General features: G+C 40.2%; 1 protein-coding gene across 1 annotated transcript; it reads right to left on the reverse strand. All coding sequences in view use genetic code 11, as the record gives it.

The window, feature by feature from the left end:
- Nucleotides 1-1,567: 1,567 nt before the first annotated feature.
- On the reverse strand, nt 1,568-15,382 carry EGR_03098 (Coiled-coil domain-containing protein C6orf97; the record flags this gene model as incomplete). The annotated part of the gene is made up of 14 exons (XM_024492347.1): nt 1,568-1,758; nt 6,483-6,693; nt 9,450-9,683; nt 11,402-11,718; nt 12,648-12,744; nt 12,823-13,002; nt 13,228-13,342; nt 13,489-13,634; nt 14,053-14,226; nt 14,314-14,485; nt 14,549-14,768; nt 14,842-14,930; nt 14,966-15,036; nt 15,356-15,382. The coding sequence occupies 14 exons, from the start codon at nt 15,380-15,382 to the stop codon at nt 1,568-1,570; spliced, it is 2,244 nt and encodes a 747-aa protein (XP_024353273.1).
- Between the last annotated feature and the right edge of the window lie 702 nt (nt 15,383-16,084).

Genomic DNA, 16,084 nt, shown 5'->3' on the forward strand with positions numbered 1-16,084 from the left:
AACAAAACTACATTTCCTGTGTACTGTAGGATCAAATAATGACAAAGCTATGCAAATGAATCCGAAAGTTCGTTTAAATGAAAAAAGACGCCTCATTAAGAAAGCAGAATTAAAGGAAAAATTTTATTCCTGGGCAAATATTTTGTAACACAACACGCGTGTCGTGGACACGCTATTGTCCGCAAACTATCGGGAGTGCTTCATTTGACACCATGAGATTGCTTCCGCATCCTTCTAGTCTGATAGGGCTTTGCGCAACGTTCGGCTGCAACCTGTCAAAACTATGCTTGGTTTGCGGATAAGCATGAATATTGTCCACGCGAACGCCCCTTTCCCAGTCAAAATGACCAGAATAACGCCAATCTGACCCTGTCTAGAAAAACTAATGAGCCCCAAAAAAGAAATCCCATAGTGCCTGCAAATCCCAAGGAAAAGTGTGAATTCAGTGCAAATGCGGAATATGAAGGCGACAACTCATGTGCAAGCAGTAGAAAATGAAAAACACGCTAGTCAAAGCAAAAATTTGGCGCTTAATGATTACCATTTGAGAAACATAAACGATTCCCATAGTTTAGAAATCCGGAATTTGTCAAGCAATTATTTTCAACGACCGTTTGAGCTTGTGGCACACTACTTCTCCAGTAATTTTGAAAGTCACCGTTCTTTCGGAAAAAAACATTGCTATTTTGACGGGAGGGATTCTGAACGAGGTGGCAGTTTTGCGTAGTAAGAATTTCTTTTGAATTGCAAAAACGTTTTAGCTGCGGAGGTTCAAACGGCAATTCAGGACATGTACCAACAGGAAACATTGATCTTGCGTCACGGTTCTTTGAAAGGTTATAAAATTTTACCGGAACTGTAGAAATTACGACCCCAGAAATTCCCCATTTGATTCCAAGAAAGAAATTTTACAAAAGATTTCGTGGAGGATGCCACAAAAGTGACTAGAAAGCAATTCCTTAAAATCATAGATGCTTTGAAAGTGCATTACCATCTTGTTGCTTTTAAATAAGCCGAAATATTAGGAGATGAAGTCAAGTGTTGACTTCTCAAACTCTTACAAAAACCATTTGGTCGCAAATGAGTTTTTGCCAGAGAACTAGGATTTGCCAATTTCGTTATAATAAAAGTAATCAAAACTTCGTTTTAAGCTGACGCAAATCCACCACCTGGATTTCAGGCAAAGCTCTTCAGTTGTTTAACATAAATGTACCAGTCACTCTAGTTTTACTGCCCATTTGACTGCGCGGGTTCATCAGTAGCGGGAAATTGTACCTCCACTGGACAGCCTGACTCTCCGATCATGGCCATGATCTCGCAACCTTTTCCAAACGCAAGCAAAAAAGTGTGTGATGCTTGTTAACTCTATATAACTCCAAACGCTTGAGTTCCCAGCGGTAATCGTCATTCAAAATTAGAGAAAATGCACTTAATCGCAGATGGGATAGAGCCCTTCATTCGTACGCATTAAGCACAGCCTTTAGAGTCATTTTCAGATCCACATAAGTAAGGGACGAGTAAATGCTGCATGTTTTAATCTCTGTGGTCAAGAACAAGGCGGACTAGATCAGTATCTTCGAGTGTCGCGCGCTGGGGGCTGCTGGGAACCGGATGAACACGAGGCGCTACTAAGGAGGGGCGAGGAGGGACAGCAGGTCGGGACGGAGGTTCGCAGACTGCTACGCGCGTGACCCACCTCCGTGTGCTGCATCGGACCGCTCGCTCGTTCAGGCGCTACTGGCTCCGAGTCGCTGAAGGCTATTAAGCGCAGAACGTGTTAGTGTCGAAGTTGGCAAGTGGGAAAAAAATTGGCTCGTAGATGACTTTTGTCTGCTTCGTCCCTTTGTTTCTCGATTCTTGTTATCATTTAATTGCAAATAGCTCATTGAATGTCTCAATGGAACTCCCTTGAGATTTAGGTTAGAGCTCTCAAATTAATTGCACACATTACAAAAAAACGCTCAATTTTTTCTTAGACTTGACGACTAAGGGAATAAATTTCCACTTGCAGCATTTCAGGAGAATACCTTTACGCTGGAATTCACGATTTGCTACACCGTGGATAAATGATGTAAAAATAGTTCTGTCGCTAAAAGGTTTTCGCCTCAATTTTATGAATACATAAACCGAAACATCATAATGCATCCATGCATATTAAACTGCTTTTGGAAGTTACATGTGCATATTTGTAAGCGCTTCTCACAACAACAAACTAAAATATATGAAATTAGTATCACAAAAGTCACACCGTTTATCGACACACTGTGTTGTAGAGAATTACAGGCAGAAAAGAAGCTTGAAGGCGACAGTTATCACTCAATTACAATTAATCAACTAATGAACAGCAAAATTATAAATTTCAAAGTTGTCAGTCAGTTTCTGGAGCAAAATCACTAATTAGGAAGCTTTTTGTCCATAAAACCACTTAGCTCAATTGAAAACTGCATAATTCAGGCACCAGTAGAAGGCAAATTGCTTGATCAAGCAAGCGGTATAAAAAGTGGCAAATAGGGATGCGCATTATTTTGACAGTGAAGTTCACTGTATCGTTTTCTGTATAAGGTTTCAATATTGTGTTTGCAAGATTTGCAGGTAGTTATAGTACTAAGACAGCAACCCCGATGCTTCTGGCTGATTTACAATAAGGTTATAAATAGTAGACCTTAAGAGTCGCTTTATGCAAGTTCGCCTTCGCGGAGCGAAATTTTGGGAAATGAAACAGCACAAGCGAAAAAACTTTGACATTTGACATCCTCGTGTCAGTCAAACAATCTTCTGTGACTGAAGAAAAAATTTACAAACGCTTACTAGGCTGAGATGGGCACTTTGTCGAAATCAAACTAGAAACCTCAAGTCACGAATGTGGACTAGAATTTACTCTTCTGTTCATTTACGGATCCTATAATGAAATGTCAAATAACACCCTTACACTGACTTCACCTTATGGTTGACAGTTTTACACCACCTCGATGGCAAAGTTATCATCCCCAAAATTTCCCCAAGAGTTTAAACACATCCTAACATCTTCAATCATATCAGTTAGTTTACAAAAAGCAAATGTTTACAGCAACTTTTAAACCTGGTTCAAGTTCAACGTGAAGGACTGTAATGCCATTTCTATACAAGCTAACTTCGCCTCACAGCCCGGTTATGTTTAATGAAGCCTTCAGTTATCACTGCACCCAGCGATGCTAACAAGTGAAGACATGAACGATACGTGGAATCTTCAAATACCTATGAGGCTGAAACATCAAATCTCCCAAAAGTTAATATGAAAATTGAAGAAGTTGAATAAATGAATAGAAGTAGGAGGCTCATTTGACCTATCCCGGTCGCTATAGCTCCCTTCAGACTTGTCTCCTTTACGCAACGGCAAATAAGTGAACGAAATTACAAACGGTGCTCGAAACACGTATTTTGGCAGAAGGTTGGCCCATGATTCACACAATAGCGAGCTTCATCCACGGCGTGTGCGCACATATTCTTCCAGTAACTAATATGATGCCCGTTGTTGTTTTACCTGCTGAAGACATGTTGGCAGGCCAAAAGGTGGTTGTGTGCGTGCACGATTGCGTGTAAAGGACCTTGTTATGGTCATGACGACCGCCTGACCTTTACCGTTGACATGCACGATGATAGTGATATGGTGCGAAGGGTGGGGATGCGGGTGGAGGGAAGAAGGTCGGGAGGAGGATGTTCATGACCGGACCTAACCACTACCACACCAAATTAACACGTGGAGAGTATAGAATCGTACAAGCTCCGGTGATGAGTAATCGACCTCGCCATTTATACACGTGCCCATGTTGCTGGCACCGGGGGGGGGGGGGGAACAGGATATTCTCCGTACTTGACCTCATTACCGTTAGACGAAAATGGATGTGGGTTCTGTGCCTGATTAACGTAGACTCACAGTCAAAATCACCGCATGTACCACGACTCAAAGGGAACTGACTGGGAGCAAAATGAGTAGGGGATATTGGATTTTGAGACCATACAATTTCCTCTTTTAAGGAGGAGGAGCAAGAGAGAAAGATGACTATCCGCCACCTGGCATGCAGCGTACTTGCAAACTTGCAGGTTTACAATTTATATGGCTTTATTCATAACGGATGGTTGAAACTTTAAGAAATTTTATTGAAGGCTTACTGTCAGGTGAATAATTGAAGAGGCAAACAATTGACCAACCCACATATATGCCAGTCAATGAAGTTTAACCAATGCCCAACGGCCGGTTTCGTGACCAATTTCGGCTGGTTAAATGACCCTGTATTAAGACTCGTGCCGTGCTAACGTGGACAATAAAATTGCCCATGGTCTACCTTTTTTCTGTCTACTACCACGGTGTGTCTCATTGGAGCACTTCAAAGATAACCCATGGGTAAGGCGGAAGACAATGCCATGGAAGCCGTAGAGGGACGTGCGAAGCGGGCTCGACTAGCCACCGGTATGCATTTAAGATAAGTTTTCTTCAAAGTAACACCGCCAAAATGTGAGTGACCGGGCCAAAAGTTAACAATTCCCTAAGAGCTGAGTTCTTTCATATCAGAAAAAAAGGAAGAAATTCCTTCGAATAATTTTGGACTGGCGCGAGAAAAGATAAGATATTTATGGTGGAATCATAGCCGCATGAATGAAATTTATTAGCAACATCGAATGCGTTTGGGTTCAAAGCAAATATTATTTTAAGTCCCTTTTTTAATGGTCGATGCATTGTGATCTAAAACTACAAGCTCATCCATGTAGTAGCAGAAAAAATAAAATTTGGCTTCCACGTCTCCAAAAATTTACATGGAGTGCTTTATGGAGTTTTGGAATTACAACAATGAGGCGTGACACTGGATCAGGTTTCGGAAGAACAGAATGAAGTCGGAGCAGCTAGGAAATGTGAATGAGTACTCTGGAGAAATATGCCTGCAATGAATTACGATAGTCCTACCATTTATCTAATGCAGGAAGCTCCAGTCAATGAGTATACAGTTGCCTACATTGCGCTACAATTTCCTCGTAAGTTAGTGAATCAGGAAAGCGATTTTTCAATGTGTAGCATTGAACGAATGGGTATTCTCTAAACATTAAAAAACTCATCTATTTGGTTTAAAGATAACTACTTACATTCTAGAGATAGGAAATAGTAAACATAAGTTCTGGAAAAAATGGCAAAAAGTGGATCTGGACGTTAAATGATTGCACTGCTGAAGTGGTCCTCAGAACTAAGGGTAGACGCTTAAAGTTCTGGCAACACCCAGTCACGTTAAAAGACGCGTCATGGAGACATCTACAACGTCACCAAGTACAAGACCAGTGACGCAAAATGTCGAGTAAAAATAAACTGAAATTCAACGCAATGCTCTGAAGCCTGGGCAATTGATAAGACGCCCTGAATTTTAACCTAGGCATAGTAAAAAAAAACAAGTACGAAACCAAAGAAAACCCTCTTGACTCCTGATTGCAATTCCTTCTCCAATTAACCGATGATAAAACACGAATTGCTTTTTCTTTGAAGGCAAATTCAACTTCCATTGATTTCCACTTTACTTCGAAGCAACTATGACAAATGATCACCGTCAGCAGCAGCAACCGCTACTAATTTTTCTTATCCGAAACTACCCCTAATGGAATGGTGGAACTTTTCATGGCGGCCTCTTATTGGAGTGAATACGAGAATGGGGGATTTGCGAACAGTTGTGCTAGGGCAGACCCAAGTGTTTCTTGTTAAGAGCGGCTTGGAAACTGGTGTTGTGAGGATTGTGCAAAACACATGCCATTTGTGCCGGGATACCGGTCTGTTTACTTCACCCCAAGTATAATCGTAATGACATCAAATTAGACCTGTCACCAGTTGTTAAGACCCTTAATCTGTGGTTTTATACTCAACCAGCTCTGTACACCAAACTGATTATAATATGTCAGTCTAAATTTTTAAAAATCAGATAAGTATATGAGGAAAGAAAAATGATTGTACTATTGGATATTTGAGTAAACGAAAATCGGGTCTTCTTAACCGGCCTCACCAGTGTCCCCGGGCAAAACATGACTCATTTGGCGTAAAAAGATATAATTTTATGGCGTGTCTGACTCGACCTTTAGCTCGTAAAGATTGTTCAAGCATGGCTTCTAAATTACCCTTAAGCCAAAGGCACTTCGACAATTTCACAGGCCTATCACCCACCAGACAGCGAATCACCTAGGACCGTGATCAGTGGACAATCAAATTTAAGTAGTGGCTGCAGCAAAATGAACGGAAGCAAATCTCAATAACTGACGAAAGCTGTTACTGAAGAGAATCCATGATGCACTGTTAAGAGTGGATAAGGAAGGCTTCTTTTGTAAAGGTCACTTGCTCATCCTGGATTCTGGGTCCCTTTCTCCATATTCATTCAAGTTATTTCTTAACCAATTCAAACCGACAGAATGGTCTCAGTTCTAGTCAAATGAACATTATTGTCGTTGATCTTAAATGATGGTAAACACCGACTTACCATGAGTGGATCCCATGCGTGCACTACAGCCATGGAATGCCCTACGAGGCGAAACGCTGCGAACGCAGAGAGAGGTACTTTGGTTGAGAGAGTTGCGTCCGGACTCCTTGAGAAGTCGCTCCACTCCGCGCAGGATGTCCTTATTTGGCTCTGGGAGATCGTTCACGCGCATTCCAAGCAGACGACCAACTATATCCCGAAAGTCACGCAGCTGGAATGCAACGCATAGAGCTCAATGATCACGCGAAATTCTCACATGGGTACTCTGGGTCTCAGAAAAGCATTCACAAGGGTCCAGATATCCTACTGTTCTGATGTGAGACTAAACATCGTTTATTCGTTCAATCATTTCAAATATTAAGAAATATAGTCATCTCTGGGATTGAAATGTCAGCAACCTGATTCAGTGTTCCACAATCAATTAATTTGCGACACGCGCTTCACCCTAAGCGGATGAAAAACCACGTCACACATTTGTGACATTAGGTCCAGATAAGAAAATCGGGATGTCACATATGTGTGACGTTGGTATGAAAGTGTTAAAAAGCACCCTTACTGCAAACAATGACTGCGAATAAATCGTAGCACTCCCGAAATTTACTTGTAAAGGCATAAGTTTTGGCAATTTTTCAACTATTTTAGGACCAAATTTCAGTCAGAACTCCTTCATTAAGCGACGAGGATTTGCTCAATGAGGATAAAACAATGACACTTTGGCAGAAAACCTTGCATTTGCGCCTAGATTAAGTCAACTCCAGAATGTTAACTCCAGTGTGCTTGTAAATAAACATAAAACGATTTCCCAATACGAAATAATAGAACTTGCATAGGAAATCAAATCAGTGCACATTCATTTATTACCATAAAGACTATGGATAACTCGTTTTTACTTCATAGTCTCTTCAAAAGAATAATCGCACTGTGATTCTTGATCAGCTTGATTTTGGATTTGTTTACATCGAAGTGACTAATAGCACGGAACCATAAAACCGCGTGTTTAGAAGTTCAAAGGGTTCACACCTGTACACCTCATAAATCACACGGAATGAAACTAGTCGGTTGGCTGTTCCACAGAACGATCGCCGTTCGTGTATGGGTGCAGCTACTAACAGTGACACACAGCGTCCCCTTGAAGTAAACCAATGACGGAGAGGTGAAGAGGAAATGCGCAAGTGTTGTTGTGTTTGTGCCCAATGCGGCTTTTTAGTCATTAGCATGCGGTCTGAATTACGGTTGCTACACAATCAGGAGTTGCATTTTTCTGTGTGCTTTTGCGATGCCGAAAACAAACTACGATCCCACCAACAGTTCCAAATGGTAAGGCGAATTTACGGCCACCAAGAGGGCATGCAAGTGGGCTCCCTAACGCTTGGTTTGCGCGGCTTAACAAGTGCACGAACACGAAGACAGGAATTCGCTTCCAGTCTCAATTTTGGTTACACCCAGAAACTGTTCAAAAATTCTGAGAGGCAAGTTCCATAGTTTTGTATGATGCTCGAAGGGGCCCACTAATGTATGGATGATTTCTGCAACCGTTTTTGTACTAACGTGTTCTTATCCAAGTCCGAAAAGCATAAATTTGCTCAAATGAATAGCTTGGAGTTAACTCTGGACACACAGAAAGACAAACAGGAGGATGTCAAAGCGCTTTCACGTCCGAGGATGAGGAGAGGTGGAGAAGCGGAAATTTATGTGGGTGGCTATGGCGTGCAGCATTAGTGAATTCAAAAGTACCCAAGTAAGTTCTATTATGCCAAAGTAGAAGATAGATCCTACAGAAGGAAGCAATCCGTTCCAAAAGCCCATGGCTCCACCGAATTTTGAAGAGCAAAAGTGTTAGTAAAACATACGAAGAAGAATACAAAATAGTAAGAAAATAAACTAAAGCTTTTATTACCCTACGACCATCCAAACGCAATTGTGCAAAAAAAACAAGCTTTGGACCTTAAAAGGTATAAATTTAATTCGCAGGTTTAAATTTAAATTTAATTCTGAATCAGAATCAAAATTGAGAGACTAAGAAACCACATAGAATGACAAACTTTTGTATACTTATTTACTGAACAACCAAAAGGGTGTTTTCATACACCTATAATAAGTTAAGTGTTTGGTTAATTCTCGGTTTTAGCGATGGGCCACTTAGGGTCTCCGCCATTTTACTTTCACCGGGCAACCCGGGCTCCTGGCCATGTCAATGGTCCAAACCCTTACAGCACGTCGACAATACATATTACGCCCGAGTAGCATACCTTCCTTCGTCTTCAGAGAAGTCTCGGGGTGCTACACACCTATGTTGGGGTATTACACACTTCTCAAAACTACCTTTCCACACTTTTAAAAGGTGAGTAATGCATGAAAAAAATCCCGGCAAAGTGCTAGAAAAAGAATAATAAAGTGCTGCATTGTAGGGACAACGTTTTTCTACTGCTAAAATTCTTCAAAAGCCTCCCTAAGTTACTCGTCACTTATCCGAAATGACCTTCTCCGACGCCGGTCTGAGTCGAAATAAAGTCAGCCCATAACTAGCCTCATTCAAGCAACTTTAGTTGGCAACCCTCATTCTTATTTACTAAACAAATATATATAGAGGATGAATCATCTCGCTACAGAGTTGGGCTACATCCGGTTAAATAGAAAGTGTTGATCGAGAAAAGGTCATGAAAAGGAAAAAAAAGATTATTTGGCAGGTTATTTTCAAGGCGCGAAAAGTACCCTTGAGAAATGAAAGTTTACTTCTATCAGTGCATTCTTTTTGGAATTTGCTTCAAGAATTTGTCATGGCTGCTGCATTGGTTATGCAAGACCACATTTACTTCGGCTTTAACGGGCTAACATATATTGGAAGCAACCTAATAAAACAAATGACCATGAAATTGCTTAATGCTGATTCTCGACATTTCCTAGAAGAGAAGAACACCCTTCATGCATATCCATGGAAGAGATGTGGCCCCCATGCCGACTAGTTACCTCCTGAGTCTCTTTACGAGATTCCTCTAGTAACTGAGTAGCGTCATCACGATCCACATCGAAGCGAACACGTTGGGCTTGTTGAACGAGATTCCTAGTCATCGCGGCCTTTTCCGTCTCCAGTGTGGTGATCAACTCCTCAATTCGGTTGGCCTGTCGTTGGCGAATCTCCTCAAGGTCCCGTAGTGATCCCTCCAACTCAACAACCCGCGTCGTTTTCTGTTCCAGCCGATCCTGTGGGGAATTTCAGTACACATTACCTCCTTGGATGATCTATTTTTTATTAATGCATCAAAATATGGGTCCCAAGTATATGCAAGCTCAACTCCGATTGAACACTGGTAGCCAACGCCTATTTATGGGTAATTTCATTCTTTGCTTTAAAAAAGAGCACAAAAGTCTACACGAAGTAATGAAATGCTCGCCAATTAAAGGATGTTCGCAACCACCACTAAGTCACACCACTTTCGACTTCCGGTGGAAATTGTTTCCCTGCTACAAAAATACAAAGCATACAAGCGATGATCCTTTGCTGTCATGAACATCAAGCGTAGCCAGAAAGGCCACGACAGCAAGAAATCATGGCAAAGCGTAAATTGTCTTTGAATTGCTGTGTATGGAAGCATGGGGTAAAAATTTGGTTAGAACATGAGTCGCAATTTACATCCCATACAAACTGAAGAGCCTACTGCAGAAAAATCGCTCATCAAATGGAATCTAACAAAGTGTGATTTACCTCAAACGAAGATAAACTATATCAAAATTGGACGTTAATCAGAAAAACAGAAAATCCTGCACTTTCAAGCTCTACGAACTGCAATAGTAGCTAATAGCCCTATGATCAATCCAACAATCCGCCCACGAGCATTAAGGTGATCTCAGTAATACCGCAGTCGTTCTTCACAGAGCCCATCCAGCGCAGGAATGAATTATCAAGCTTTTTCCTACCTATGCGACTCCTAACACTGGACCTCTGGATTCCTTCATTTATGCTCCTTTGACTAGTGTTTCTGGGACGTCAGCGAAGGAATTCCTAGTAGGAGTGCTGAAGACCCGTCGATATCTATCAGTAGGAGTGCTGCAAATGTTACAAATGGTTAGCACGCTGTGTTTATCGAATCTCCAGTAGCCAATGCAAGTTGGACAGTTGGGTCGCTAATTCACCTAAGGTGCACCTTCAACCCCTACAATGGGTTGAAGGTGTAACAGTCATTTATTCAGTACTATTTCTTGTGAAAGAAAAGCAACGCTTTTTTGCTTATATTTATGAATGGATCAGAGACTAAGTTGGTGAATATTCGTGCACCAGAGATTCTGAGGGTGGTTTTTACTGAAACCGTTTTTATCATGGTTGGTTTCAAATCTATGGAATTACTTCTTCTACCAGAGCAATACACGTAGAACTATACGTCTATATTGTGTAGAAGCGATTCAAGACCATTATCATGAAACTTTTTCAAAAATACAGTTATTTCTGGATGTAAAAAGAGTTTATTTGTCCCACAGAGAAAAAGTTTAACCAAAAAAAGAGAACATACGGGTTTAAAGTTTACGTTCTTTCCCTAGATAGTCAAACACGTGAGAATAGGTGAAATTAGATTAACAGGGAAATCAGGATACCTATCCTAGAACTGCTATTGAATCTTGATATTAAACAAAAGTTAAGACTACATTTTACGCAACAATTATTCTAGAAAACGAAGCTCGAATTCTTTTTTTCGGAACGTGCACGGGAAAGTGCAAGTGAGAATGAGGCAAGTGCTTTGCTGTTTGTTAAATGACAAGTAAACTTTTGAAAGGCCCACAATTCCTGCAAATGTATCGTATCCAGTTCCGATAATAAAAAAACGTGCAGCACACAAACAAGCAATTTTCAAATATCAGCAACACTGTGAAATTACAAACACATTTCCAAATAGAAATCAGGAAAAATAATCCTTGTTATAACTTACTTTAACATCTTTGTTGTCCTTGAGTTGAATTCTAAGCTGCAGCACCTCATTTTTTAATTTATTGGTCTCCATTTCATTTTTACGGAGTTGTGCAGCGCGTTGCTCGGCGAAAACATGCTTTTCAGTGGCCTCTGCCTCGTTCTTCTTGGCTATCACCAACTGCTCCTCCAGTTTGTCAACCTTCCGACGCCATGTCTTCAGTTGTAGATCGCGGCTTGCCAGCTCGTCCTGAAGTCGCTGTACCCGTTTGTGCAATTTGGGCGCTAACTCGCTCTCCGACTTGGCCGGCGAGGGTGTGGTCAATTCTTCCACATAGTCTGTGCGCGTCCGAAATAATTTTGCTACTTATGTAAATCAAGTAGAGTGTTGTATCGCATGGTCCCGAATACAGGACAAGGCACTCAAAAAAGCGGAAATTTTAGTAAATTTGTGGTGCAGACCTATTGTCAATTATTTACGCACAATTTTATTGCTTCTAATATTTTACCGGTAAAATTACGACCCCAGTTGCCACACTATTTTCCATATTAATTTTAGAAACTTTTTTCGTAATGCCATCACTCCATATTTCCCTTCTATGTGCATGCATTTGCGTTCAAAATTAAGCACTTTAACTGTCAATTTTAAGAATATTTAGTTTAAGTTCTTCGAAATATGCAGTGCTCAAAGATTGCGTTCAAAGCGTTTTTATAAAAGTTTCAGATTTCGTATGTAAAATTTGTCTCCAAACACTAAACGCAACTTCTTTCCTTAAGGAGGCGTTTTGATAGAAATTGTGGCCTCGCTCACTGTCCCATTTCCTATAACCACTGAAACAGGCGACTCCAGCAACTACTATACAATTGAAAAGCCGGTTTCGCCATCGATTTCCACGGATAAAATAAAAAAGCAAGCACTTAACATGTAATTAACATCCGTTTTGCTTTTGAAGTCAGGCACTTTTATCTTATCATACAATTACGGTAGACAAAACACCCATTCAATCGTTAATTTACCGGAAGTAATGGCTAGGATAATAATAACAATTATAGTGGATCTCTGTTTCCGTGTATCATAATTTACAGACTTCAAAGTGTATAAGGATCTAAAAAAATGAATTATTGTTTACTCTTGCCGGCTTTTACCAAGCTATTTCTCTTTAGTAATAATACACGGGAAAAGGTGCTTGAGAGCAGTAAGATCTCTCAACGCCTAAGTATTATAATGTGTCCAATCTTACTTAGGATTAAGATAAAGAATGGCTCACTAAGGATGAAATCACGTTGATCAGCCACACTCATTTGCTCAAAAATTGTTTGATCAACAGGAATCCGGTTTTCCAATTGCTTCAAAAACTGCAGCAGCTAAAGATTTAAAACAGGAAGGAAATGCTATTTCGTGAGTTTACGTTTAAAGACGAAAAAGGCAAAAGAGACGCGTACTCGCCCATAAGCGTCCTCCAAGTCAGTTGTGCAGGGCAAAAAACCGACGGATTTTGAGGGACTTCGACTTCGCTCTGCTCGCATTTTCGAACACTTCTCTTCCACCTTTTCAACCCTTCTCTCTGACGCCGCCAACCTGTCAATCAATTCTGTCACCTGAGATTGCAAACGGCAACAGGCCTGCATTCAGGAAGAATAAATACGCTCCATTATGGGTATGCCTTCACATACAACCAGCGAAATTTAATATTGTGAAAGATTTTGAAAGGTTAGCTAAAGCATATTGCTCGCAAACATTTTTTGAAATAACTACAGGCTTCTATAAATATTCTTATTTCCAATTTAGAAAGAGCTTTTCTTCGAATTACTAAGTTGTGCTTGTACAATTAAGAAATCGTAACTGACTTCAGTTTTGCTCGTAAGTGTTGCCAACACTCGACGAACAACATCAAGTAATTTTTCTTCTTCCAAATCTTCACAAATCCAACCCGACCTGCTTAGGGAATCAGCCAAAGTTTGTCTAAAAGTGTGGAAAAAGATTGCCTAAAACTGGTATATTTGATCGACGCATACCCTAGAGAGTGGTAGAGACGGGAATCATAAAACACCCATTAGAGTTATTCAAGAGCTAATAGTTGTAATTTATTCATAACCACTCGGAATTACCTGAAACTTTTATTCTTCGTCAAAGACTCCAGATCGCGCTGGGGTGGGTTCTCTTTGAAGGGAGGAAGTTCCATTCTAGCTTCTTTCACTTGTGAGTCTAGTCTTCCTTGCATCGTTCTGTTTCCTAAACGCCCCAAATCGGCCGACTAAATATATGTAATGCACTGTTGAATGCCTTTTAATAAATGAGCCAACAATTTTCCGAAAAATTTTGAAAATGTGCTACTTCGCACCAGAATTCGGGGTGTTCATAATATCTAAGGTCTGAGCTATTGAGAAATAAACAATGCAAAAAACGGTTGCTATGGCAACAGTTGCAGCGAGAAGGAGAACATAACACATCGACTAATCCAATAGGCCTGCAAACCTGTCGGAAGGAGGCCAAAAAATTGTTAACACTCAACGTTGTGATACAGTTGAAATAAAACCAGGTAGAGTGGAACGTAGAGGTGAAAACTAGCTACGCTTCCTAGATAGCCAACAATTAATTCGACGTCAAGTACTGGTCTAATTTTCTCCAGAGACCTAAAGTTCCACAAAGGATTAGAAGAGCTTAAAACTCACATCGTTCTCATTCTTTGGCTCTTTCCCAGCCTCAGTGGAATGCCGCAAACTACAGCCCAACTTAGCAACCACGCTCTTCAGATGAGAAATCTGTACGTCTTTAGCTGTGAGGTTGCTCTGAAGTTCCTCAATGCGAACCGCGTTTTGACGGGATAATGTGATACTTGTAGCGATCTTGTAAAAGGTAATTGGTTTTATTAAGGGCGGACTATAACGCCATTATTTATATCTTATTATTAATATAAAGGGTAAAGCGCTCACTTTTGTTTTAAGCCTTTGAACAGCTTCGTCGGAGAAATCGGTTTCTTCTTGATCAGTAAGAGCTGGCTTGGTGGAGGTTATGATCACTTGCATCCATTCAACCAAACTTTTAAACTTTTCATCCATTTCTGAAGCCTTTTGGATTGTGCATTCCTTGTCTATCATTAGTTGTCTATAAATAAGTTTTAAATTACTCACCAATAAAATAAGCAAAAGCAGTTCTAATTTATTTTACCGAATTGTTTGTTGTTGGTCAACGATCTGAGAGAGGGAATTACGCAAAGCCTCTTCAACCCGCTCAACCTTCTCTCGCATAGACCGCTCCATCGATTCCAAGGAGGTCAATTCTCTTTTCTTTTCCTTAATGACAATCGAACAGTTTAAATCTTGTTTGCAACGATCGCTATAATTTTCCATAAGTTTATTTTGTGCTATGGCTATTTCCCGTAATTTTACTCAAAGACTTTTGATCTCATCCTTTTTTACAGGCCTAATTGGAGAAAAAAATAAAAGAATTTACCTTAGAACGCAAATCTCCAACTTCTTCCTGAATACCAGTAAGTTTATTTGGTTGGATGATTTGATTTCGTGCATTACGAAACCCCAAGTTCACCTCGCTATGAACACAAAATGTGAGAAAATTTGTTAGTACCTAGATAGTACTGTAATGAGGCGGTCCTTTTCGTCCAGATCCCGTTTGCACAGAGTAAGTCGCTCCTCAAGCTGGAAAGCAAAAAATCAGAGGAGCCTTGGTAACTAATTGCATAACCACCCTATTTAGCTACATTAATTTATTGAATTAAATTGCCTGTATCTAAACTGACAGTCATGCTCAAAGTTGGTTTTAGAACAGTTCATCATCAATATGCATATGGGTAAAAAGAGGAGAGCCAGTAAAATAGCAATCAATTGCTAAGTAAGGGATAAAAATGGCAAAAAAATGCAAAAACTAGCACGCATATAGCAAAAATTCACAAAAGCAAGGAACAGATGGTCAATTAAATGCAACAAGTGGAACAGGCGGCCTAACACTGCAACGCACCCCAGAAAACGACCCGCTAGCGATCATTGGGCTAAATTAAAGTACGAACGATGACCTTGGAAATAGAGCTTAGCGTTACTAAACATAAGATTATATCTAAATCAACTTAAGACATTTTGTTTAAAAAAGTAAGGCCTAAGAAAATGTTTTTTATAGTTAAAATGCAATTAGAACCCTATTTTAAGCCTATTGTAAACTAACATCATCATTAGTTTTAAATAAAAAACCCGAAATAAACAGTTAGGTTTTTAAAATATATAAGCCCTCAAAAATTTGAAATTAGAACTTAGGCTTTTTACTACTAGGCAAATGAATTAGGTGGTAATTTTCTTGTTAAGCCACATTTATAACAGCACATGGTCCCTTAAAGTGAATGATAATTAGGTTTTCCGCATCGAACGTGCTACAACTGGCCAAACCAATTAACGTCACTGAGCTGCAAGACCTTAAGTAAGAAGACTGTAAATGCACTAGTAAATACCACCATATATATTTCTCCATGCATGAAGTTTGTCTCCATGGTGGTTCCCGGGATTTTCGATTTATACGAGATATTCCGTAACTAAAGTTTGAATACCTTTGGCATATACTCCTTTAATGAATAAGAATTTACGTCCCTCGGAGGCTTTGAAGCTGCTATTCCTGTGATTCATTTCGGACAGGTCAGCTCAATCACTTAAGCTATAACCAACACTGCCAGAATTTGTCGTCTCCCACTCAGTAATACAA

Source organism: Echinococcus granulosus, assembly GCF_000524195.1.
Source record: "Echinococcus granulosus chromosome Unknown EG_S00015, whole genome shotgun sequence".
NCBI lineage: Eukaryota > Metazoa > Platyhelminthes > Cestoda > Cyclophyllidea > Taeniidae > Echinococcus > Echinococcus granulosus.